This window comes from Lissotriton vulgaris, chromosome 5, assembly GCF_964263255.1.
Source record: "Lissotriton vulgaris chromosome 5, aLisVul1.2, whole genome shotgun sequence".
NCBI classification, from domain to species: Eukaryota; Metazoa; Chordata; class Amphibia; order Caudata; family Salamandridae; genus Lissotriton; species Lissotriton vulgaris.
In genome coordinates this window covers 1,667,564,532-1,667,590,384 of record NC_141693.1, presented here as the reverse complement: position 1 = coordinate 1,667,590,384, position 25,853 = coordinate 1,667,564,532, and the positions used below count along the sequence as shown (strand labels likewise).

General features: G+C 45.5%; 1 protein-coding gene across 1 annotated transcript in view; it reads right to left on the bottom strand.

The window, feature by feature from the left end:
- The window catches only part of LOC147716922 (corticotropin-releasing hormone receptor 1), a 1,353,112-nt gene that overhangs the window by 93,642 nt on the left and 1,233,617 nt on the right, over positions 1-25,853 (bottom strand). Inside the window, exon 10 of the mRNA XM_086919826.1 lies at positions 9,615-9,750. Within this exon, the coding sequence (XP_086775952.1) occupies positions 9,615-9,750 (136 nt within the window). The remainder of the gene's footprint in view (positions 1-9,614; positions 9,751-25,853) is intronic.

The window sequence follows — 25,853 nt, the reverse complement described above, 5'->3', positions numbered from 1 at the left end:
TTATGGTTATGAGTGTGTGGGTGACAGTCTTTCAGGATTCAGTTGGATCCATTTGAAGCTATAGCATAGAATGCAGAGGGTATAGAAACACTAGGAAGATACGGTGTTGACCTGTCGGTTCAGGGTGAGGGAGGAGTTGAGTATGATACCGAGGTTGCAGGCGTGGGCCGTTGGTGTGGGAGGGATGCTGAGGGCGTTGGGAACCCAGGTGTTGTCCCAAGCGGAGGGGGTGGATCCAGGGACGAGGACTTCTGTTTTCTCCAAGTTGGGCTTCAGGCAGCTACTGCTCATCCAGGATGCAACGTCCTTCATTCCTTCCTTGACACTGTGTCTGGTGATGTTGGTGATGTCGGGTTCCTTGGTGAGGGAGAGGATGAGCTGGGTGGATGAGCTCGGTGGATGAGCTTTGTGGTTGTTGTCATCATAGGATACTATGCTGAGTCCATGTTTTTTCTGACGATGGTAGAGCGAGAGGGGCTGAGTGAGGATTCTTGGGGTCCTCCGCAGCTGATCTCTGTGGGTTCAGAGAGGAAGGGCGGGAGTCTGATTCCCTGAGTTGGGACGGTGATGAAGGAGAGGATCCAGTCTTGGGCAGTTCCCTGTATGCCGGCGTCGTGAAATCTTGTGTTTAGTGTGCTGTGGGAGATGGTGTCGAAGGCTGCTGAGAGGTCTAGTAGAATTAGGGCAGCCATGTTGCCTTGGTTGAGGAAAGCGCGGATGTCATCCGTGGTGGCTAGGAGTGTAGTCTCGGTGCTGTGGTTGCTGTTTATTCCAGATTGGGAAGTGTCGAGGATCGAGATGGATTCTATGAAGTACATGAGCTGGTTGCTAACGATTTTGTCGGTGCTCCAGCGCTTGATAGATATCAGCCATCTGCCGCTACTTTTTCTATACTGTTTTTTTCTAAGCGACACAGCCGCAGTAACTGAAGCTTCTCTGGGAAACAAAGGAGACCCCCTCGCCCCTTTTGTGCTTCTAGAAAATTAAATTTTAATCAGAGGCACGAGTAAAATAGGCAGGACACTACTCTGAGCTTTGACGCATTGTTTACCAGGAGTCCTAGCCTGGCTGAATGTTTGCAGCCAGTGGAAATTTCACACATGTAATAACTATCCCCACCTTTTGCCTCTACTGAATCCTCTTGTGAAATCTTCTGGAAAATGGCACAGTATTGAAATTCGCTTACTCTTCCAAAATTATGAAACTGCTAATGTATGCTCACTGCATACTGACAGAGGATGTACCAGAGCAGGTCTGTGCAGTATGAGCCATGCTCACTCACTACATGGGCCCTATTCAGTGAAAATGCAAAAACCGATGCGTTGTAGACTTGGGTGGATGATATATGGAGATGTGAATATGTTCAAGGATTCACAGAATTCAAAGGAGTACACTATAGGAATACACGTCATTTAATTGTTATGTGAATAACTGGTTTGTGACAAATCACCACTTTGTAGCACCGGATCAACACAAAACGTAGGCTCCCGGGCGCACTCCTGGCCCATTATGAATACTTCAATGGATGGATGCCATGTGCGGTGGCTCACTGGAGAATGCCTGGTGAAATGTGCAAAACGATTTATTTTATGTTTTTCCTGTACCCGATGAGACTATTGCTGGACAGCGTCACTGGATAGTGTTGTACATAGCTTATTCCTATCTGTCCTTTCCCTGCCTGTCCTGGCTCCAACCTTCTAGACTGTTAACATGGTTCTCTCTGTGTCACCATCAATGATTCTATTCTGAGTCAGTTACTGCCTGGCCAGATGGGAAACGGTCCTGTTACTTTTCTGTCTGCTGCAATAAACTGCTTACCTGCAATCTTCCTGGATGTGGAGTCTTCGTGCTATTTACCACATTTTGGCGACTTCTGGACGGGAGCATCTGGCCATTTCAACCTCATTTCGTTTGCAGCTAAAGAAAAGACTGGAAAAACAGTGATCCGTTCCCCAACGAACTCACGAGTTGCAGCGTTTGTATTTCTGTCGACTACATCTTCCGCAGCTGTTTGGCGTCGAGATTTCCGGATCCGAAGGCTTATTTCGGATTTTCTCCGCCTTTTCCCTTTCGGTTGATGTTGTCGTAAGCAGCGTCGCATAGCAACGGAGCCTGACAACAACGGTGCGTATGTTAGTCTCTCTGTTGCCATATCAACTGCCTCGCGAAGAACTGAGAGCGCGAGCAGTGACAAGAGCGTGGGCTGTGACTGAGCGTCTTGCGCGCTCACAGGAACACTGAACGATCGGACGCTACGCTTTGCCTACGCGAAGTCATTAACGTGACCTCCGTGACGTCATGCGCAAGCGGCCATCTTTGTTCGTGTTTAACCTGTGTTTACCTTCGACAGTCCAACGCTGAAAAGTTTAACGCTGAGGCGATTCAGTTATTCCGTGAATAGACCTCAAGGACTTCAGTATACAAGGAAGCAGGCCATCAAATACAAGTAAGCTCGTTATTTGCTGTGAGACATTCATTGTTTTAACAATATCGGCAAGCAAGTTAAAAGCGAATTTTGGGTATTGTGTTAAATCCATTTTAAAGTTCGTGACCACAGACTTCAATTCTCATTTTAGCTACTCACTAGCAGTTACATGTTACATTAGACTTACAGTGCTCCGTAGTCAGCGATAAGCTTTCTTTAAGTTCAAGACTACCATGGCGCAATCCATAAATGTCGCTCTTCCTCCACAATTCCTGACTGAACCAGGCAATCCTTCCACTCCTTGGGAGGACTGGATCATTATGTTTAATGATTATATCGAAGCCCTGGATGGAGAAGGTTTCTCTGCCAAAAGAAAGAAAGCGCTACTGATGACCACATTAGGAAAAGAAGGGCAACGACTTTTTAAATACTTACCTCAAGTTCTTTCTGCCACTTCACAACCTTTGGATGAATTCAAAGAAGCCATTGCCAGGCTGGAGAACAGATTCGGAAGAGAAGAAAACCTAATCCTTCAACGTTATAGATTCTACAAAAACAAACAACTTGAGGGTGAAAGTATAGATGACTTTGTTGCTCGCCTACGTGAATTGTCTGTTAAATGCAATTTTGGCCAAATGGCAGATGAACATATTAGGGATCAATTAGTTGTACAAGCTAATAATAGAAAGATCCAGGAACGCTTGTGGGCCGCAAAGAACCCAACTCTCAAAGTAGCAATCGAGCTTGCTAAAGTAGTTGAGGAGAGCGAGAAATGTATTAAGGAGTTATCAAAAGGTGGTACTGATTCCAAAGTTGCTGAAATATCTCATAAAATGGTCAATAGCGACATTAGTGATGATGAAGCGGCTGCTGTTGCGATAGTTAGGAAGAAGGGTTATGTGTTACAAAAGAAGAATTTGTCTCAACAGTCGTTCAATAGGCCGCAACTACAGCCTAGTAACAAATTTGTGTCTAAAATGTGCTCTAGATGTGGGAGTTATTCTCATACGTCTGACGCAAAATTTAGTTTTGCTAACAACAAGGAGTGTTTACGGTGTGGTAAATTAGGTCATTTCGCAAAAGTATGTAAGAACAGAACCAACCAGAGAGTCACAGTAGTGAGTGATTACAATGACCTAAAGCGTGATGTCAACAAAATACTTGTATTGTATGATTCAGTGTGTGCATGTGTCGAGAAGAGAGAGCGGATAATCAAAGCAAAGTTTTTGATTGATGAGAAAAATGTCGATTTGATGGTTGACACCGGTTCCAAGTGGACTATTATTCCGTCGTCTATGCTGAAGGAAGTGTGGGGAAACAAGTGCTTGGATGTGTGTGATATTTTTCCATCCGGTTACCAGGGGGAGAAAATCAACCTTCTTGGTTACTTTAAAGCGATGATTGTTTTCAAAAATAGGTCAACCTGGGGCAAGATTTACGTGTCTGTGGATGGTCCCGCAATACTGGGACGTTCTCATTAGTACGACTTACACATAATTGTTAATCCCAGAGCTGATGAACCTGTTCTAGTTGTGGATGATTGCTACATTGATGACATTCTTGCCAATCATAGGCAGGTGTTTCGTGAGGAATTAGGTGAATTACAAGGATACACACACAGAATACTGTTAAAGGAGGGCAGTATTCCTGTACAGCACAAAGCGAGGCGAGTCCCTTTTGCCTTGCGTGATGAAGTTAAGGCTGTTTTGGAGGAGATGCTTCAGGGAGGTATCATTGAACCGATTGAAACTTCTCCATGGGTTTCTCCCGTGGTTATCTCACAGAAACCCGACAACAAAATTCGTTTCTGTGTAGATTTACGCTCTTTGAATAAATGCGTAGTGGCTGACATATTCCCTTTACCCAATATAGGTGAATTGGTTTCCACCCTTAAGGGTGCTAGATTCTTCAGCAAGTTAGACCTTAAGCACGCCTATCACCAGATTCGTCTGGATGACAGCTCAAAACATCTTACAGCTTTTATTACAGGCGAGGGAACTTTTCAATTTACCCGGTTACCCTTTGGACTAATATCTGCTGCCAGCGTGTTCCAGCGTATGGTTACTGAGGTATTCAAGGGATTGGATAAGGTTATCTTCTTCCAGGATGACATTCTCATTTTTGGGGATACCTTGGAGGAACATAATGGTGTTTTACGCAATGCTTTAGGTAGAATTGTTGATGCTGGTCTCACGTTACGTCGTGAAAAATGTGCATTTCTGGTCAAAGAGGTCGAATATTTGGGTTTCTGTCTCTCTGCTGAAGGTGTAAGGCCTAAGAAAAACCTTTTAGAAGCAATTGAACTAGCGCCTTCCCCTGTGGATAAGGAACAACTCAGGTCCTTCATGGGGCTAATTGAGTTCTACTCCAAGTTTGTAAAAGATTTTTCCACGAAGACAGCTCCCTTAAGATCTTTGTTAAAAAAAGGTGTCAAGTTTTCCTGGATGCGTGAACAAGAGTCTTGTTTTAACAGTATCAAATCTGAACTTAAGTCCTCAGATGTTCTCACTCCTTTCGACATTAGACGTTCTTCTGTTCTAATGGTGGATGCAAGTGGTGTCGGTCTTGGGGCTGTTCTTCTTCAGAAACATGAGGGAGGTGAAAAAACTGTAGCCTTTGCTTCTAGGCCTCTGTCTACCTCTGAGGTCAATTATTCCGTTATCGAGCGAGAAGCCCTTGCGGCTGCATGGGGTGTTAACTATTGTAGAACATATCTGTGGGGTTCTCGGTTTGTTCTTCGTACAGATCACAAACCCCTAGTGAATGTTTTAGCACCTGGTGGTACAGGTAAAGGTTCGCCCAGGCTAGCCAGGTTAGCCTCTCGCCTTCAGGATTATCAGTTCGAAGTTGAATTTGTCCATGGTTGGAGGAATGTCCAAGCCGACTGTTTATCGCGCCTCCCTGCTTCTTCCCCTAATGCCCGAGATTCATTGAGTGAGCTGTGTGATGACAGAGCTGTTGCCTCTTTACAAGATGTCTTGTTTTTGTGTGAGAGTTCTTTCTCTGCCGAAGATTGGTCCAAAGGCATGGATGAGGATCATGTCTTAAAAGCTGTGGTTAATCTTGTTCTCAAGGGGGCGAGAAGAGAAAGTACCTTGGAACCAGCTGTAAGACCCTTTCTTAAGGTTGTAAACGAGTTGTCTGTTTTTGGGAAAAATGTATTGATGAGAGGTGATCGCTATATTCCTCCTAGCTCCTTGAGGGGAAAGATTCTCAGTTTAGCTCATGAGGGTCATTTAGGCCAAACCCTTACCCAGCGGCGTGTAAAAGAAAATTTTTGGTGGCCCTCAATCGATAGTGATGCTGTAGACTGTGTGGTCAAGTGTTCTTTATGCATGGAAGGAGAGAAGCGCCTTAAGATTGTTGGTTCCCAATCTGTCGGTAACATTTCCTTTAAAAACATGCCCTGGCATACAATATGCTTGGATTTCATTGGCCCTATGTGCGAATTACCCTTAAATCAACGTTTCGCTGTGGTTGTTGTTGATTGCTTTTCCAAGGGGTTGACTGTACGTTTCATGAGGGAGATTACGACTGACTCCACAATTCTTTTTCTTAAGTCTGTTTTTATGAATGAAGGTTATCCTTCAGTTCTAATTACGGATAATGGCACCCAGCTCACCTCTAACAAAATGGCAAGTTTCATGCGTGAATGTGGTATATCTCATCACCGCACTTGCCTTTATAATCCCGAAAGTAATGGTTTGTGCGAAAGAGTCAATCGACTAGTAAGGGGTGTGATACAAATGTCAGTTGCAAGTGGTTGTTTTTCTGATGAGCGTGTACAAGAGTTGGTTTGGGCATACCGCTCAACGCCCCATGGGCAAGCCGAAAAGTCCCCTTTTGAACTAATGCGCGGTTGTTCCCCTGTTTCTAGGCTGACTCCTGCCTGGTTGAGGGAAGATAGTAAGCATTCTTCTCCTTCAAATGCTTCTTCTCTTCCCATATCCACTGGTGATTTAGTCAAAGTCAAGCCAGGTCGCTGTACTAAGGGCCTCTCGAAGTTCAGCGGTCCATTTCGCGTTAAGAAAGCTTTTCCCCAGTTTGTTTTGCTTGAGAATGGTGCTAAATGGAACTACAGAAGGGTCGCTTTATATCAGAAAAAGGCCTCAAATGTTTCAGATTATAACCTTGATTCTCCTGAGATGGGTTGCAGTGGCTACATGTTGTCTGCTCAAAGAGATTCTGATTTGCGTGGTTTACCTGCTGTACGGGGGGAGGTGGGTGGTGGCGATGCTTCTTCATCTGTGTGTGATGATGTGTTTGGGAGTTCTGCCTCTGCTACTACCTCTGCTATTCCTTCTTCCAACGTCTGCTTAAGGTGTCCACGTTCTCGCCATCCTCCCGCTTATTTGAATGACTATGTTCATTAAGAGTTTTTACTGTTCTTTTGTTCTTTTCTTTTCTTGTTTTCTTTTGGTATCCAAAGGAGGGAGATGTGTTGTACATAGCTTATTCCTATCTGTCCTTTCCCTGCCTGTCCTGGCTCCAACCTTCTAGACTGTTAACATGGTTCTCTCTGTGTCACCATCAATGATTCTATTCTGAGTCAGTTACTGCCTGGCCAGATGGGAAACGGTCCTGTTACTTTTCTGTCTGCTGCAATAAACTGCTTACCTGCAATCTTCCTGGATGTGGAGTCTTCGTGCTATTTACCACAGATAGCCCTTGAGATTTACTCCAAAAGGCGATCTGCAGAACTGACTACAGAAGAACATTCCGCAAGCCACAAACAATGCTGGTTCTTGAAACCAGGATCGGATTTTTTCCTCCACAGATCATGTTGTTTCTCACAGAAGTTCGCAGTATATGCACATAAAAGTTTATGCACAAAACACAGTTTTGAGGCGTGCCCTGAAGCCCTTGTTTGAAATTAGTTGGGGCACGCCATGATCCGACCCCCCTCTCGAGCTATCTCTGAGGAGGTGTAACACGTGTGTCTATTTACATGTGTGTACAGCGTCACTGATCGAGCAACAACATAGTAGTTTATAGTGATTGCTGTATTAAGCTTGTGATCAACGGCAATAATCAGCAGGCCTACGCTTGCTTTTAGAGTCCCTGGGTGAACAGTCTGTACATCAATCCTCTCTCTCGCTCGCTCTGAGGCTGAGACTTTTTCTCCTAAAGTACCTCACTTTCAGAGGTGATCCGGTTTCACAGGTTCGCAGAGCTCTATATTCTTCAATCCGATAGGAATGGCGAGCTACCAATGTAGAGGTGTAAAGATCACGACTCCTGTGGAGGAAGGGATTACTCGAACATAGATCCAGTCAGCCCAGCATCTTCCCCCGTACAGACCTGACTCAACGTCCCCTCTTTTGAGCCCCCCTTGCCCTTGGAGAAAAGCAGGGGGTCCATTAGCACACTTATAGTCAGCCTGACATCTTAAAGCTGACTGTGGGGCAGAGGGGCCTTTCAAAGGAAGTTTACTCAAGTGGCGCCTCCCAAGTGTATAGGAGTGTTGATGGCCTCGCCCCTCCTCCGGGTAGACCATCAATGCACGATTGGTTGAATCTGCTAGGTATACCCATGATGCTTTGCCTCTTGGATATGAAGGTCTTGTCACCTTACTGCACAGGGTGACAGCATGAACCTCCAGGGGATATGATGGTGCCACAAGCCCTCCCCCATTGCTCGGAATCAGGCCACCACCCTTGAAGATGGCGGCAGGCGTGCCCAGAAGAGGTAGTAAGATGGCCATGTCAAAGCCTCAATCCTGCTTCTGCCTGTGAACTCTGCTGCTCCTAACGTGGGAGCCAGCGCGCAGGAAGGCAAGCGACAAGCATGCAATACATGGCCTCTTTCTATTTGCTGGCAGTGGACACAAATCCCTTTGCTGACTCGTACCGTATCACCCCAAAAACGAAACAGGGATTGACATTATAGGCCACTGAGGTGCCTGATGTCTCCTTACCCCATCACATTACCTTTCATTCTGTTGTGTCCAGGGGAGGGTGTAGAACATGTGAGCTGGGACATCAAGAAGCAGAAACGCTTTAACAAATATTTTATGACCACAAACATGAAGGAGAAAGAATTGGCTGATGACAGACATCAGCTACAACAGTATTTAACAGCTCTCTCTTAATTAACATACCACTGACTTTTCATATGTTGAAATGTCGTTACAATGCCCAAGGAGAAAATTGACAATTGAGATCCATCTAACTAGAAAAAACTAAGATTGGCAGCTAGATTCACATGTTCATGAGATGATTCTGCAGACCTTCATGTGGTGAAGCATGAGAGGGGTCATGTTATGTAAGTGGCGCCCTGTCCCTCTCTGTGGCGTGATAAAATCTTAGGTGCATGTCTGCGGGCACAGACTTGGACAGTGCACAACATCACATATAGTAAGCTGCTCCCAGTCCAGGCATACACCTGCGCCTGGGAACAGCATATTAGTGAAAACTAGACCAACAGTTTAAACTGGCTGGTCCGCCTTCCTCTGTGCATGTGACAAAATGGTCTGCACTACAAATGGAGTAGAAACCCCCTTGAGGGTAAACATTATTACAACGCAGGCATTACAACATAGTGCATTTACAACGCAGTCAGTACCACGACTGCGATGTTACCATGCGTTCCATAACAATGACTTCCTTTAGGGAATGTGGTGTTGGACTGGTGTTGGATTGTAAGTCCAACACATTCCCTACTGATATACCGACTGGAGTTGGAATAGTAGCCAGAACTATTCCAAAGTCCAGCGCTTTCCTAAAGCAAGCCGTTGTAATGACTTGCATTGCAATGGAACCTGTGGTAACGACACAGTCAAGGTACTTCATTGTTAAGCCACACGTGGTTTTGGCCTGCGTGGCAACATATGCTATTTCCCCTGGAGGCGGGGCAGTGAGTGACCTGAGAGGTGCCCTCAAGGGGCACGTTAAATGTGTGCCACATTTGTGTGGCACACATCAGTATGCCTCCTGGCATCCTCCATGGCTCTGAACCCACTTCTATAATGTTGAGCGGGCACAAAGACAAATGGCGGAACGCCCCCTTCAGGTAGCAATAGAACGAATCTGTTTTATAGAAGGAGTTGTGCAAGTGCTCTTACCCCCCCTGTCCTGCCAAAGTGCCCCAATGTTGCATAAAAAGAAGGTGCCCATGCCGCTAGTTCCTTCAGGGTGCTTTCAATAATACAACCCAAGGTTCTGAAGTCCTCCCTCAATTTGTGACGTACCTGGAAGGACTGGAGGAAGGAATTGAAGTAGATAAAGACAATGCGAGAGATCTCATCTTCACCAGGTGTCACAAAGAACAGCATGTAGGTGATGCCCAGCAGTGGCAGAAGTACCAGCGTGGCCTTGACTGCTTTCCTGGAGGAGTGGAAAAAACATTAATTGAAGACAGGTTTAAATGTCCTATGACAGCCATGTGTGGGCATGCACTAGGCAGGTTTTGGATTATTAAACAAAAAAAATTGGTTTAGGTCAGTTTGTTTAGCCATCACTAGCAACAGTAGAGTATATACGTACAAGTAACATGTACATTTTGCTAGTGCAGCTCCCACCAATCCAACAAACCAAAAGCAACCACAGCAATGCAAGAAGAAAAATATACACATTAGCATTGGTGCATTTTGTGAGTATGTGTTCTGACATACAGCATGTTCAGCACTGTTTTAAAAATAAATGCATTTATAACTCTTTTTATTAGCACCTAAACAATGAGCAGTACATATATGAAGCCGTTGATTTTACGCTGCCATTTCCATTGAAACGCTGTTGGTTAGAATTTAGTTAAACATTATTGTTCCTTCCTACAGACACACTGGGATTAGCCTCTACATTTACTGTGATCTCACTAAAACCCTCTGTAGGTCTGCCAAGCTCCCCACACCTTTTCTCCTTTCTTGGGCCACGCCCTGCCAGTGTAAACTGTGCGTTCTGCCTGCCAGCACCAATCCAGGTCATTTTCCCATTCTGCCACCATCTGACACCATCTGAATGGCAATTGCCCCCCACTTCCTTGCAGTATTCCATTTCACAGCCACGGTGGTTGCAAACGCTAGGCATGTTCTTACGTGTCTCGGCCAGTCCTCTTCTCCCAGGATCAGTAATAGGAACGATTTTGGTTCTAGCGGTACCCCCATGGACACTACCTTTGCCATTGCCTCGCCCACTTTAAGCCAAAATGCCTACAGCATGGGGCATTACCACAATAAGTGATAAACAATCCATTGTACTCCGCACTTTCTGTGGCATTGTGTGTGCGCACTACATCCCATGTTAGTACACTGTGTGGAATTTTTAGTTGTATTAGTCGAAACCTCACTCCTATTGCCCCCTCCGTCAGGCCCTGGATTGCCTCGGTCCACTCTTCTTCCTCTGTAGGGTCTGCATCCCTTTCCCATGTGCTTTTCAGTGTGTCCAGTGTTTTGGGGCGTTATTCACTATTTACCTGTACAACAAGGAGATAGTTTTCTCCTGCAGCTGTTCAGTCCGTATTCCGTCTTCCAGTGGATAGGCCTCTACCGGAGTCTCTCCTTCTCTGATGTATTTTAAGAGTGCGTGTCCTAACTGGAGGTATCCTAGCCATTCTCCTTTATTCATGTCATATTCTGTTTGTAGAGTCGCAAATGCCTGTCCTCTCCATAGGTCTCCCAGGGTTTCCAGACCCTGCCAATCCCATTTGGCGAAGCCCCCCAGGTCGCCTACACCCTCAGGCCGGCCCCTTGCCAAAGAGGCGTCATCCCTGTAAGCCTACCCTCCCAGCCCAGATGTTTTGTTGATGCATGCCATGCTTCAATCACTGAATATGTATGTACCGACGGGCTCGTCCTTGTCAGTTTGGTATATAGCAGCGCCTGTGGTCCTTTCGTACCCATGGCCCATCTATCGACCCTATATGCTGGTTCTGCCCATTCCCCGAACAGCCATCTGTTTACTGCCACCAATAGGGCTGCCCAGAAGTAGCCACGGATGTTGGCGACTGCTAATTCTCTGTCACACATCCCTCTCTGGAGTTTGGACAGTGCTGTCTGTGGGGGAGATATGCACCATAAAAGCGCTCTCAGTTCTGAGTGTACCCTTTTAAGGAAGGAGGGGGGCACCTCATGAGGTGTGTTTTGCATTGTATCCCTTGTTATATAGATCCCCAAATATTTGAAGTGTTGCTCAACAATTGGGACTATGCATCTGGATGTTAAATCAGGTGCTCCTCCTGCCAGGGGGAAGAGCAGTGATTTGTCCCAGTTGATACGGTACCCGAGTATTCTCCATACATTTGAAATATTAGTAATATTCTGTCAACCGATTGTCTCAGTTTTCTAACCTACAGGAGAATGTCGTCTGCGTATAGCAAAATCCACTCTTCCCATTCCTCCCCCATTGGTATCCCCAAATCAATGGGGCATGCCGTATCCATGCGGCTAGTGGCTTTAGGGCAAAGGAGAATAGGATTGGGGACAGCAGGCACCGTTACCTTGTCCCCCTCTGTAATGCACATACTCTGGACACCATGGCGTTTACTTTCACTCTGGCTAAAGGTTGCTGGTACAGAAGCTTAAACCACCCCACGAAGTTGAGTCCCATGCTAAACCGTTCCAAAACCGCAAAATGCTAGTCCCATTCCACAAGGTCGAACGCCATTCTAGCGTCTAGAGATAAAGGGCAGTCTGTCTTTCAGGGTCCGCTTCAGTTAAATGGGGCACTCCGAACAGCCTCTGGAGGTTCAGTCTAGTGCCTCTAATCCAGACTGATTCGAGTGTATCAGAGAGGCGATCACTCTGGTCAAACGCATAGGCAGGAGCTTGGCCAGGACCTTCACCTTGTGGTTAAGACGAGAGATCGGTGTATATGAACCACACTGGATAGGCTGCTGTAGTGATACTTATTCTCTTTAGAGTTGTGGGCATGTGCTGTAGAATGTAATATTAGAATGTTTGCATGTCATATTAGAATGTTTGCATGTTATGTTGTATGATGCTCAGAGTGTTTGCTAGACCTTAATTCTTCTTCAAGCTGGCAGCACCTTTTATACTTACTGCTTCACTTCTTCTACAATACATCTTTACATCAACTCAACCTGTGTCGGAGTTACTACAGATTTGGCGACGAGGGAAACTCTTCACTTCATTTGAAAATCCTCACTTACAACTTATTTGGATTTGACCTAATTTGACTTTTATTCGACTGAACAAATTCAATTTATTTGAGAAATCCACCTTCAACTTCTACTCTCATCGGAACTCTTTTAAAATCATTTGCGGTGAGAATCTATTCTCAAATTATTTGTTTTGTTTGTATCCTGTGCTTTATGTACCTCTGCATTCTTTGAATCTTGCCGGTTGCCCAACTGCTCCGGTGCTATTGCTTCAGCATCGCAGATTTTAAAAGACGCGATATCTTCATTTCAAACCTTTCTTTGTTGGTCCGCGTCACGTCAGCTTTGCGATCTCCAAGTGCATTGTGGGTATGACCCGACGTAAGGTCACATCGGCGGCCATTTTGGATTTCATTCTTAGTCCAATTTCACCGTAATTTCATCGCGAATCGAGTTGGAAATTTGGAACAGCTTTTCATGGTATTTTACTATACGATTATTTCGATTATTTCCTGGTATTTACTTATTCATTTACTGTGAATTTTATATAAAGTAAAGGTGCTGCCTGCAATTTTTTTTCTTCAAGAACTTCAAGACATTTCGATACTATCTACTTACATTACATAGTGTAAAGTACTTCATTATGCCTGATACTAATGATAGCACAGCAAGTGGAGAAAGGCCTGTACATGGATTGAATTTAAATGCACCCAGAGAATTTTTAATTATTCCTGGTGATCCTCCTGTTGCATGGCTAGACTGGAAGAAATATTTCCTAAATTACGTAGCCAATCTTGAGGATGTTAGTGGTTCTTTTACACCAGAAAGGAAGAAAAGAATTTTATTATTAGGTCTTGGTCCTGAAGGATTAAGAATCTATAATCAACTGGATAAATCAGATAGATCTGCTGGAAATGTTGATGTTTTCAATGCTGCACTATTCGATATGGATGATTATTTTTCTCCTTATAAGAATTACAAAAGCAAAATTGCGTATATTCAAGATACTGAACATGATGTTAGTTCATCATCTGATGATGAGGTGTTACAAGTACAGAACATAGTTAAAAAGAAGGTTGTTTTGAATATTTCTGATGTTGATTCAAGCAAACCTTTCTGTCAAGTCTCTTTAGGGGGAATTCTTACGCAACTTGCTGCAGATTCAGGATCACCCTATACTATTGTTAATAAACATGTATGGGAGGAGAAATTTATTAACCAGATTGGAAATTGGTTAGAACCCTCCGATATTTCACCTGTGAGCTACACGGACAACACAATTGATATTTTAGGTTTCAGGGTTTTAATTTTTAGATTTAAAGGGAGACATGCTACTTGCAAAATATATGTCTCTAAGGACGGACCATCTGTTCCTGGGTGGAGGGATCAGAGAAGTCTACATATAATTCTGGATCCCAACAGTAAGGAACATGTTTTGGTCTCTTGTACTAGTGAAGACACTAAGAAATGGGTAATGGATGAATTTCCATCTGTGTTTACAGGAACCATTGGTAAACTGAAAGGTTTTACACACCAAATCAGGTTAAAGGATAATGCAGTTCCTAAAATTCATAAAGCTAGGAATATTCCTATCATCATTAAAGATGAAGTCAAATCTGAATTGGATAAATTGCTAAATTCCAATATTATTGAAACAGTAGAAGCAGCAGAATGGGTCTCTCCGTTGGTCGTCGCACGAAAGGCCAACGGAAAGGCCGTTTGTGTGTGGATTTGAGATATTTGAACAGCCAGATCTTGGTTGATCAATATCCACTTCCACGTATAGATGAAATGCTGTCACTCACCAAAGATGCAAAAGTATTTTCCACTTTAGACCTATCTGCAGCCTATCATCATGTAGTCCTTGACCCTGACAGTAGACATTTAACTTCATTTTCCACTCCGTTTGGTTGCTTTAGGTTTAAAAGAATGCCTTTCGGCTTAGCATCTGCCGCGGCGGTTTTTCAAAGGTTAATGGCTAATCTTTTTGGACACATCAAAGGAGTGATTTTCTTCCAGGACAATATTTTGATCATGGGGAAGGATAAGGCTCACCATGACAGTCTCCTGAGAAAAGTTTTAAAAATTCTAGCAGATAATGGGTTAGTCGGGGAACTTAGCAAATGTACATTTTCTGAAAGGTCTGTTACATACCTTGGACATGAAATTTGTGATGGTGGTATTAAACCCAAAGCAAAATTAGTGGAGGCTATTGCTAACTCTCAGAACCTAAGTCTAAGGATGAGCTCAGATCATTTTTAGGATTAGCTGAGTTTTACTCAAAATTTGTTAACCAGTTTTCACAGAAAACCTTTGATATGCGTGTGTTAATGAAGAACAAATCACCTTTTTTGTGGGATGAAAAGTGTAAGAATGCATTTAAGGAACTTAAGTCTGCAATAATCAATGCACCTATGTTGCAAGGATTTGATCCCTTTGCAAAGACTTATCTTACCACTGATGCTAGTGGGATTGGTTTGGGTAGTGTTCTGTCACAAGTTTCTGAGCAAGGCAATGAAGTCGTCATAGCGTTTGCTTCTCGTTCTTTATTGCCTTGTGAAGAAAAATACTTTGTGATTGAGCGTGAAACCTTGGCTGTTGTGTGGTCAATGGAATATTTTTGCAAATTTATTTGGGGTAAACAATTAATTTTACGCTCTGATCACAAATCCTTAACTAAGCTTCTTACCACGGAAGGTTTGAGCAAGGCGTCAGCCAGGATTGCAAGGCTGTCAATGAGGCTTCAGGATTATATGTATACCATAGAATATGTACCTGGAGCACAGAATGTGGTGGCTGATTTCTTAAGTAGGCTGCCTTTATCCATGAAGGAAATTGATCTAAATTCGTGGAATGATTGTTGTGTTGCAGGAGTTTTTTTCTAGTTCTCAAGGTCTATCAAAAGAAGAGTGGGAATCTGAATCTATTAAAGACATAACACTTGAAGCAATTAAGACCAAAATTAACCAGGGTTGGTTTGTCCAGTCTAAAGTCGATGTCCAATATAGACCATTCTGGGAAGTCAAAGATGAACTCAGTGTTGATGGTGATTTCTTGTGCTGTGGTGATAAACTTGTGCCACCTTCAGGAGTGCGTCAGAAGATTATATCTCTAGGGCATGAGGGACACCCTGGTATATCCAGAACTAAAAAGAATGTAAAAGCTTTGTATTGGTGGCCTGGGATTGATATGGAGATTGAGAGGTCAGTTCGTGATTGTGTTCAGTGTGAGTGTTCTGACAAAAGTCAAAAGACACTCAATCCCCCAATGTCATCTCTTAATTGCCCCAAATTACCCTGGGAGGAGTTATCTTTAGACATTATGGGGCCAATCATGTGGCAAAATGATTCTGTCAAGTATATTCTTGTTTTAGTTGACTTATTCTCGAGGTGGATTGAATTGAAGATTGTTGATAGAGTTAACACTGACACCGTTATAGCATTTTTAGATGAATGTTTTATCAGGGAAGGTTTACCTGCTTCTATATTAACTGACAACGGTGTTCAGTTCAAGTCCGATGCTATGAAAGTTTTTATGGAATCTACAGGCATTAAACAAAGATTTTCAGCTGTATACCATCCTCAAGGTAATTCTGTGGTTGAGAGAGTTAACAGAGTCATTAAGGGAACTTTGCAACTTGCCAATAAGAATAAAAAAGACTGGTACAATGAATTAGATAAAATGTTGTGGTCGTATAGAATTACGGTACATGAGACTTGTGGTGAAAGTCCTTTTGGTTTGATGAGGGGCAGATTTCTTTATTCCAAGTTGAATCCTGTGTGGATGGGCAGAAGTAGGGAATATATTTGGAATGCTGAGAAGGTTATTGATAACATTTGCAAATCTCAGAACAAGAGTAAATCTTACTATGATAAAAAACATGGGACTAAGGAAACTCATGTTGAAGTTGGTCAATTAGTTAGAGTCAAGTTGACAAGGAAGGTTGGTAAACTGCAGCCTCGTTTTTTCGGATCCGAGAACCATAACTAAAGTTATGCGTAACACTGTGATGTTGGATGATGGATCCATTCATCATATGAGTAAAATTGCTTTGGCCAGGTTGTCTGATCCTTTTAAAACAAAGAAGGAGGATGTCGTGATGTTGGTGAATTTTGGTGGTTGTCTCAAGTTGTGCTCTCAGACACAAGTTCTGCTTCTTCCAACAAGGGTGTTTCTCATAACAGTATGGTTCTTCAACCAATTGTTCCACAGGTTGACTCTGAGGTCCTTGCAGATTCATCTGCGTCATTACTTCCTTCTCCTCAATCTTTTTTCCCACACACTCCTTCAAATTCTTGTGCTGACCATGCACAGGTTTCCAGTAATGTTGATTCTTCTGTTGATAAGGAGTTGCAATTCCAAATTTCCACTAGAAGTGGAAGGAAAATTGTTGCTCCTAAATTCTTAAATGATTATGTTTGTGAATAATTATTTCTCTGTCGGATTTGTGTTTCTTTTTATTCTTTTATCTTTGGTTTATTTTGTATATTTAAGGAGGGGGATGTGTAGTGATACTTATTCTCTTTAGAGTTGTGGGCATGTGCTGTAGAATGTAATATTAGAATGGTGGCATGTCATATTAGAATGTTTGCATGTCATGTTGTAAGGTGCTCAGAGTGTTTGCTAGACCTGAATTCTTCTTCAAGCTGGCAGCACCTTTTATACTTACTGCTTCACCTCTTCTACAATAAGTCTTTACATCAACTCAACCTGTGTCAGAGTTACTACAGCTGCTTATCCACTTTGGCTATTACCACTATCACCGCAGTCCTCTGATCCAGCGGTAGTATGCCCTGTTGTTTTGCTTGTTCTAGCATGCCCAATAGATGTTCTGTGGTTTTGTTCAGCATGGCTTTGTACATGTCCACTGGCAGACCTTTTGGTCCTGCTGCTTTGCCTGATTTTGGGGCCCGTGATGCCACATTTACCTCTTTGATTGTTAGCTCACACTCTAGCATCTCTCTTTCTTCCGCTGTCAGTCCTGGTAAAGTAATGTCTCGGAGGAAGTCACTGCATTCTGCCCCGTGTATGTTGATGAAGAGGTTTAAATTTCCTCAGAGTATTGAGCCAACTTCTCTGCTATTTCTGCCTCAATTTCGTATTTGCCCCCCCTCGTCTATCAGCCCGGGAATCCATGCACTATTTCCCTTTCGCTTGTCTAGACAGGCCAAAAGTTGATTTGCCTTGTCTCCCACGCCATACAACTTGAGCTGTGTGGCTAGTGCCTGGGCCCTAGCGCCATCCTCTAATAGATCTCTCAGTTTTTTGGGCGCACTCGCAGCTGCTGCTTTTTCTCAGTTAATCTGGTATCTCCCTCCACTGCTTGGGTATCCAGGTTTGCTCTTCAATTTTCTAGGGAGTGGCATTTCACTGGTTTCTCTTTTCCGATGGCCCATTTTTTTAGCTGGTCCTTTGCCCCTGAAGACTGTTTTAAAAACTTCACAGAGGGTTACTTTAGAATTGACCAAGCCCACATTATCTTCAAAGAATTATGCTGCTCCCTTCCTCATATCCTCCCTAAATTCCTCGTCCTTAAGGAACCATGGGTATATTCGTGGAGGTAGCGTGTAATCTTTTTGAGGGCCTGTCAGCCTTGCCTCTACTGGGCAGTGATCAGCACCCCTCACGCCACATGCCTTGCTTCCATAAACTCTCCTCAACCTGGGCAGTGAGTAATGTGGTAGTCAAGCCTGGAGAGCCTCCAAGTCGTCGACACAAAGGCAAATCCCTTTAGATATCGCCAGCGTACGTCTATATTACAGAAGGGGCCGTGCAAGTGTCGGTGACTCCACCTATGTTACTAATGAGCTTTGTGGTGCAAAAAAGCAGGTCCACACACTGGTTGTGCCCCCAGTGTACTTTCCATAACAACCCCAGGTCCTGCCTTAATTTGCGACACACTGGTAAGACTGCAGAAAGGAATTAAAGTAGATGAAGGCAATGCTGGAAATATTAGCCTCACAATTTGACAATGAATCGCCATAAGGCAACTGAGTGATTATGGATGAATGTATTAAGCACATCTCCTGGCATGATTTTGAGCCTGATGTCTCCCTGCATTTAAATCATCCTGCTGACATCTTGGCAGCTCTTGTGAGTGACGCTGCTGGGCTTTATCATAGAGAGACAGGGGGGAGGCCTCTCTGACTGAGGTGTGCAATGAAGCAGCGCCACCTTAGGGAGGAAGTTGATCCCTTTGGAATCGTGGGGCACAACATAGATGGCGGCACATATTGAGAGCTCTTCAGGGGGAGGCCAGGGCCTGAAACAGCAAAGAGAAGGTGAGTGACCAACAGCACTGCGAATTAACGAAAACTGTAGAGAGAGATAGGGGCATGCATGCAGTACAGTACAGGTGGAGTGGTGATAATGCTGGAGGAGGACTTGCAAATTCATTTGAGTGGCAATAACGGGAGGAGCTGCGAGTCTCAGCCTAAGAGACCGAGAAACTGGCGGGACCAGACCCCGGGGGATACAGCCTATATAGGGGCCCTGTGGCTGGAGGGCACAACAAGTTCTTGACAAGGAAGCCGCTGGGCCCCAGGCACTTCCTTAGTGGTGCCTCGGGGTCAGATCACCCCCAGGGTGGGGCGTGTGAAGCGAAGAAGCGCCATAAGGGACAATGTGCTGACTGCAGGTTGACTTCTACGGAGAGGACTGCCCCCCATCCCCTTCCGAGCTGGATTACAAGACCACCAGTGCATAGGGATGATTGGCATGATACGGATGCATAGCGGGGTAGGATCTGAGCAGCGGTGCAAGGACTGGGGCCCAAAGTGGCAGCAAGAAGGCAGATGTTCCTCTGCAGCAAGGTGAGGGAGGAGATAACAGAGACGGTGACCCTGCATGGGACTATTGGAGTGGAGCGCAGCTTAACTGTAAAGTGCTTGCAGTTAGCACAGCAGGAGCAGAGCAGGGCTCACAAAACATTAACAGAGGCCTGCAGGCGAGTGGCACCCAGAAACAAGACTCACTGTGACACGCTCTGGACGCAGCGGTTGCTCCCCCTTGCCTCCTGCAGCTTCTGGTATCGTAGCGCTGCTCTCCTCCACAAGCGCCTCGCACTGCTGTTCTTTAATTTATTGATTGTGCCGTGTGTCTAACTTTGCTGACTCTTGACCCGTAATTGGTGCCTGTGTGCTTAACAGTGCCCACTGGAGTATTTAATTTAAAATAAGCATTTCCATAACCTTATTTGCTTTTCTTGTGCCCAATATCGGCGTGTTAGCCTTTGTGTTGTGTTTTTACGTATTGCCATTTGGTTGTGCCTTCAGCCCGTCCCTCCCCCTACGCTCCCGCCTCCCAGCCGCCCCGCCCACGCTCCGCCCCCCTCCATCCTCCATTAATGACAGCTGGACAATCGCGCAGCGTTCACGCGCAGCGGTCGCACCCCAGTTGCGCTGAATGTGCGCCAAAGGTAAGCCCGTCTACGCCCGTCCGCGCCAAGACCGCGCCCAGCGCCAGACCCCCTGGCCCTCGTGCGAGCCACCCCACCCGCAGTACATACGCCGCCTCCACCCTCTTAGCCCTTAATCCCGGTTGACTTCCCACCTGCGCCCAAGCCGCCCCTGGACACACCCATGGACCCTTCACATGCAACTCCTGCAAGTTTGACGGCACCAAGACCAACTCCTCATCCACTAACACCAAACAGAGACCTGACACCAACCACCTAAAATGCATCCTACTCAACACCCGCTCGGTCCAAAGACACGCCATCGACCTCTGGAATCTACTAGACACCATCTCTCCGGACGTCGCCTTCCTAACTGAAACATGGATGAACGCCTCCTCAGCCCCAGACATGACCATTGCCATCCCGGAAGCCTACAAGATCATCCGAAAAGACCGCACCAAGCAAACAGGAGGAGGCATCGCTATCGTCCGTAAGAACTCCATCCGCATCTCAACCAGCTCAGACGTCAACCTCGCTAGCGCCGAACACCTTCACTTCCAGATCCATACCAACCCCAAGACCACACTCAGAGGCACCCTCCTCTACAGGCCACCAGGACCCCGTGCACAATTCAGTGAAGACATCACTGACTTTATCACCCCACACGCCCTCCCCTCCGAGGACTACATTCTATTGGGAGACCTCAATTTTCACCTGGAAAAAAACAACGACTGCAACACCACCACCCTTCTGGACAATCTCGCCAACCTCGGACTCAAACAACTTGTCAATACCCCCACTCAATACGCAGGTCACACACTCGACCCTATCTTCACCTCCAGCAAACATATCTCCTTCAGTCACACCTCAGCTCTCCATTGGACGGACCACAGCTGCGTTCACTTTATCTACAAAAAGACCACAACCCACAACCATCCTCAACCTACTCTGCGAAGAAACTGGAACAAAATCACCATCGACCAGATCTCCTCATCGCTTCTTCAAAACCCCCCTGCCCACTCTTCAAACCCCAACCAAGCAGCCATTAACCTCACTCAATGGCTAACCAACAGCGCCGACAACCTAGCACCTGGATCCCCACCGAAACTAGAAAAACGGTCACCCACGCACTGGTTACAAGCCGCCTGGACTACGGAAACACCCTATACGCCGGTACCACCTCAAAACTTCAGAAAAAACTCCAACGCATCCAGAACGCATCAGCCAGACTCATACTAGACATCCCACGTAACGACCACATCTCTGGTCACCTGAAAAACCTCCACTGGCTCCCCGTCAATAAGAGGATAACATTCCGCCTCCTAACCCACGCACGCAAAGCACTTTACAAACTTGGACCCGAATGCCTCAACACACGACTTTCATTCTACACCCCCCCCCGCCAGCTACGCTCCTCCAACCTAGCCCTTGCTGCTGTACCTCGCATCAACAAAACCACCATGGGAGTAAGATCCTTCTCCTACCTGGCGGCTAAGACCTGGAACTCACTTCCCATCCACCTTCGCCTCACTCAGAACCACCTAGCTGTCAGGATCCTCCAAAAGCGCCTACCCTACCCGTGAACTACATCTCCCAGAATCCTTAGAAGGGGCGTGGTTCTATAAAGGCAGGGAGGACCATCCCCACCTTGTTCGTGATTTTGTACTCGCAGGGTTTGTTTGGTGATTTCCGTGGTTGAGAGCGGCGGCTCGTCTGCTCTGGAATCCGAGCAGGGAGAAGCCTGATTTTGACATTTATCTCCGTGAAGACGGCGAGAGGGAAAAAACGAAACCGCGCTTTGAAGTTGAACTCGGGATTCCGAGTAGCGCGTTGTGAAGCGCTTTGCAATCATCAGACCTCCGAGGGGGTTAGCAGCCAAAGTTCTTTCGTGGCGATAAGGAAAGGAGAGCCATCCAGGAAGGAGACCATTTGCAAGTGCCGTGAGTAACATATGCTTAGCGTGACTTTAACGCGTAGCGTATGTGGAGAAACTTTGTACTTAAATTTAGTCTGCCAGTGTAAAGAACTCAGAGAAGATTACAGGCGCGGCGGCGCCCTGTAACAACGCCTTATTGTTGAAGTAAAGAGAGAGCGGGGTGTTCTTGGGGCTCTATAGTTCTGAGCACAACCGCTACGAAGAAAGGTAATAGTGTCTAGAACGTCATGTGCCAAAGCGGAAGGTAGGGGGTTTTCTACACCTTGCCGTGTTTGGAGTTGTTGGTAAAGGAGCAGGCTTAGAGCGGAAGACGGTAGTAGGAAGCTACGTCTTGCCGTGTCTACAATTGGAGTATATTGGTGCTTTTAACCTGGAACGTTTTCACTGCCAAACACTTGACTTTTGTTTTTGATTCAAGGGTGGAGTTCACTCAAAGTTACACGTTTATATTTTGGGCACGGAACATTTACTAGGCAGGGTACGTACAACCACAGCAGAGCGAAATTGGTGCATGTGTTCATGTGAAGTAAGAGTGTAATTGTTATTATTGTTCCATAGGGACTAGCTGTTCGATTTAGTCATATTCACAACACGGGGAGGAGGAGGAAGACAAGGCATTCTGAAAAGGTGACCTTTTTAGTCTACTTAGTGAGATTGAAATGAGAGTAGGTGTTCCCTTGTGATCAGTGGTAACCTGTACAATTGTGTTCTTGTCTTTCAGCCATCCCTTCCCTGCTGTCCCTTTCCGTCCCCTCCTTGTTTTGTTCCTTTGTTTTCCCTCGCCCTATCCCTCGAACACACTGTGTTTTCAGTAACAGTGTGTTGGTGAGGTCGGGAGGTGGAGTTATATGTACAACGACCGGATCCTGCAGCGTGGAGTCTGACAGAATCACGAACCCACGAATTGCATTCTGCCTGGTCCGGTTGGGGTACATATGGCCACCTTGGATGATGTATTGAGGGCTTTGTTTTGTGGTTCAACAAGAATTGGCAGCGTCCAAAGCGGAGGCTGTACTTCTTAAGGATAGGGTTGAACAGTTATCAAAAAACCCTTTTTCCTCAGGTCCTTCTCAGATTCAGGTTACTGTGCCACCCCCTATTCCTTTAGCTACCCCGGAACGATATGGGGGGGACCCTCGTAAAACACAAGCTTTCATGACACAAATCATGCTCCATTTCTCTTGTAAACCAGCCTCCTTCCCTACGAACCATTCCAGGGTGGCGTTTGCAATCTCTTATCTAGTGGGGGACGCGGCCAATTGGGCAGTCCCTCTGGTAAAAAGAGATGATGCCATGTTGTCCAACTGGACAGCGTTCAGGAACGAATTTGAGAAAGTTTTTGATAGAAGGGCCACTAATTTCAGCGCAGATAAGGAGTTATTGTCCCTGCGTCAGGGTAGGAGTGACTTGATTACTTATTTAACCACGTTCAACCGTTTGATTGCAGAAACTGAATGGCCCGAAGGCAAAAGAATGTCCCTATTTTATCAGGGTTTGAGGGAGGAATTGAAGAACGCTGTGGCATACATAGATCCACAACCCAATACTTGTGTAGATATGGTGAATTTGGTCCTGAGATTGGATGGTAGGCTGACTGAGCTGAGTGGGGATAGAAGAAAATGGGACAGGGGTTACAATAGTATAGTGAGTTCCCCTCCTAGAGCTCTAGAGGCATCGGAAGAAGGGGCAGAACCTATGGAAATAGGAGCTATTAGATCCCCTCTGTCCAATGAGGAGAAAGAAAGCAGAAGAGTACACGGTCTTTGTATGTACTGTGGCAAAAAAGGGCATTACGTGCGTGAATGCCCTTCTAAGCCCCATAACCCCTCTAGTTGGAACAAGAATAAAAGAATAGCTGTTTCCACTATGGGAAGGGAGACAGACAATTTGTTAGCACCTTCATCCCGAGAGAAAGAGATACCTAATTGGAGACTCACTTCCCTATCTTCACCTGGTATAGGAGTGAATGAGTCACACCTGGTTCTTAACATGTCCTTAGAGTATGAGCAAAAAAGTCATCAAGTTAGGGTTATGCTGGACACAGGAGCCACAGGAAATTTTATTGATAATGGGTTGGTGTCTCGCTTAGCTATACCCAGAGTACCTAGAGATATACCAGAGGAGGTTTTGGCAGTAGATGGACAGCCTATAAAATCGGGTCTAATAGTTGAGAAGACAGCTAAGGTAATGCTGTCAATGGATGTGTCAGAAGGGAGACATGTGGAAAAGATAACGTTGAACATCATAGAAGCTCCTCAATACGAGATCATATTGGGGATGCCGTGGTTTACGTACCACAACCCTTCTATAGACTGGAGAACTCGAACAGTACATTTTTTGTCTGGGTATTGTCAGGAACATCTGGTGTCTTATGCATCCTCACCTTTAGAGGTAGTCGCATGTCAGTTCAGGGTGGCCACTTTGGCAAAGAAAGAGGTGGTCACCGTCCGCACTGGGTCAAGTAGTCAGAAGACAGACACATTAACCCGACAGATACTGCCAATCAAGGAGGGAGTGGATGATCAACAGTCTATCATTCCTACAGGGAAGGTTAATTGCATATTGAGGGCGGAGAGGTCCAGTAAGAATGCGTGGCATAGTTCCCCTGGAAGGTTCCCCTTCCTAGCTAATTCCGGAATTGATGTAAACACTTTGCCGGTTGATCTTCCTTTTGATTTCCATTTTCAGCCATTAGTTAAGGAAAAGGTATTCATATTGCAGAAGGCTCGCAATGGGGTGCAGTGATGTTTGAACAAGGCCAAGGAGGAGTACATGCAAGGGGTGGGCTGTTCCGATGTGCCTGCTCCTGAGAAGGTGCTGTCTTTTAGTCAAAGTTTTCCTGCTAAGCCGGGCACTAGAAGGCGCTAGGGACGGGGACATACTGTCAGGATCCTCCAAAAGCGCCTACCCTACCCGTGCAACTTCTCCAATCTCCGTGAAGACGGCGAGAGGGAAAAAACGAAACCGCGCTTTGAAGTTGAACTCGGGATTCCGAGTAGCGCGTTGTGAAGCGCTTTGCAATCATCGGACCTCCGAGGGGGTTAGCAGCCAAAGTTCTTTCGTGGCGATAAGGAAAGGAGAGCCATCCAGGAAGGAGACCATTTGCAAGTGCCGTGAGTAACATATGCTTAGCGTGACTTTAACGCGTAGCGTATGTGGAGAAACTTTGTACTTAAATTTAGTCTGCCAGTGTAAAGAACTCAGAGAAGATTACAGGCGCGGCGGCGCCCTGTAACAACGCCTTATTGTTGAAGTAAAGAGAGAGCGGGGTGTTCTTGGGGCTCTATAGTTCTGAGCACAACCACTACGAAGAAAGGCACTAGTGTCTAGCACGTCAAGTGCCAAAGCGGAAGGTAGTGGGTTTTCTACACCTTGCCGTGTTTGGAGTTGTTGGTAAAGGAGCAGGCTTAGAGCGGAAGACGGTAGTAGGAAGCTACGTCTTGCCTTGTCTACAATTGGAGTATATTGGTGCTTTTAACCTGGAACGTTTTCACTGCCAAACACTTGACTTTTGTTTTTGATTCAAGGGTGGAGTTCACTCAAAGTTACACGTTTATATTTTGGGCACGGAACATTTACTAGGCAGGGTACGTACAACCACAGCATAGCGAAATTGGTGCATGTGTTCATGTGAAGTAAGAGTGTAATTGTTATTATTGTTCCATAGGGACTAGCTGTTCGATTTAGTCATATTCACAACACGGGGAGGAGGAGGAAGACAAGGCATTCTGAAAAGGTGACCTTTTTAGTCTACTTAGTGAGATTGAAATGAGAGTAGGTGTTCCCTTGTGATCAGTGGTAACCTGTACAATTGTGTTCTTGTCTTTCAGCCATCCCTTCCCTGCTGTCCCTTTCCGTCCCCTCCTTGTTTTGTTCCTTTGTTTTCCCTCGCCCTATCCCTCGAACACACTGTGTTTTCAGTAACAGTGTGTTGGTGAGGTCGGGAGGTGGAGTTATATGTACAACGACCGGATCCTGCAGCGTGGAGTCTGACACTAGCATTCAGAAAGCAACTTAAAACGTGGATATTCGACAAGTAATTC